The sequence below is a fragment of the Malurus melanocephalus genome, unplaced genomic scaffold (genome assembly GCF_030028575.1).
Source record: "Malurus melanocephalus ecotype Western Australia unplaced genomic scaffold, MMel_1.1 scaffold_4668, whole genome shotgun sequence".
Classification (NCBI taxonomy): Eukaryota; Metazoa; Chordata; class Aves; order Passeriformes; family Maluridae; genus Malurus; species Malurus melanocephalus.
Genome location: NW_026627900.1, coordinates 1 through 1,055, shown reverse-complemented (window position 1 = coordinate 1,055; position 1,055 = coordinate 1). Strand labels below are relative to the sequence as shown.

General features: G+C 59.8%; 1 protein-coding gene across 1 annotated transcript in view; it reads right to left on the bottom strand.

The window, feature by feature from the left end:
* NEURL4 (neuralized E3 ubiquitin protein ligase 4) overlaps positions 1-980 on the bottom strand; it is a gene marked incomplete at both ends in the record, with an annotated part of 1,666 nt that extends 686 nt beyond the window's left edge. The window contains 2 exons of the mRNA XM_057389303.1: positions 21-292; positions 902-980. Of these exons, the coding sequence (XP_057245286.1) occupies positions 21-292; positions 902-980 (351 nt within the window). The remainder of the gene's footprint in view (positions 1-20; positions 293-901) is intronic.
* Between the last annotated feature and the right edge of the window lie 75 nt (positions 981-1,055).

Genomic DNA, 1,055 nt, shown 5'->3' with positions numbered 1-1,055 from the left:
TGTCCCCAATGTCCCCTCACCTGGTGGCAGTCCCGAACACGCCACCCCCTGGTCGGTGCCATCGATGAAGTAGCGCAGGTCCCCTCCCCCCGTTCGCATCATCCCGATCCGGGCGCCCGTCCCCAGCGCGTCCAGGTCACAGCCGTAATTGTTCCTCATGGTGTTCCCGTCCTGCATGATGGCCGTGCCACTGTGGGGACATGGGGACATCATTGGGGACATTGGGGACAGGGACAGGTCGCAGCCGTAATTGTTCCTCATGGTGTTCCCGTCCTGCATGATGGCAGTGCCACTGTGGGGACATGGGGACATCATTGGGGACATCACTGGGGACATGGGGACAGTGTGGGGATACAGCCCTGACACAGCCCTGGGGACACAGGGACATTGGGGACAGGGACAGGGACAGGGTCACAGCCGTAATTGTTCCTCATGGTGTTCCCGTCCTGCATGATGGCCGTGCCACTGCAATGGGGACATTGGGGACATTGGGGACATTGGGGACATCATTGGGGACAGGGGGGACATTGGGGACATTGGGGACATTGGGGACATCATTGGGGACAGCATGGGGACACAGCCATGGGGACAGGGACACAGCCATGGGGACACAGGGACAGGGACAGGGTCACAGCCGTAATTGTTCCTCATGGTGTTCCTGTCCTGCATGATGGCAGTGCCACTGTGGGGACATGGGGACATCATTGGGGACATTGGGGACATTGGGGACAGGGCCAGGTCACAGCCGTAATTGTTCCTCATGGTGTTCCTGTCCTGCATGATGGCAATGCCACTGTGGGGACATTGGGGACATTGGGGACAATGGTGACACAAGGGACAAAAGGAACAAACAGGGCCCCAATGTCCCCCCGGGTGTCCCCAATGTCCCCGATGTCCCCACCTGAGCATCCAGGTGTCGTAGTCGATGTCTGTCATGGTGTTGGGGAACTCCAGGTCCTCGGGGCGGATGGCGGTGACACCTGAGGGGACACGGGGACAGCTCGGGGACAACGTCCACAATGTCCCACTATGTCACCTCAATGTCCCCAATGTCC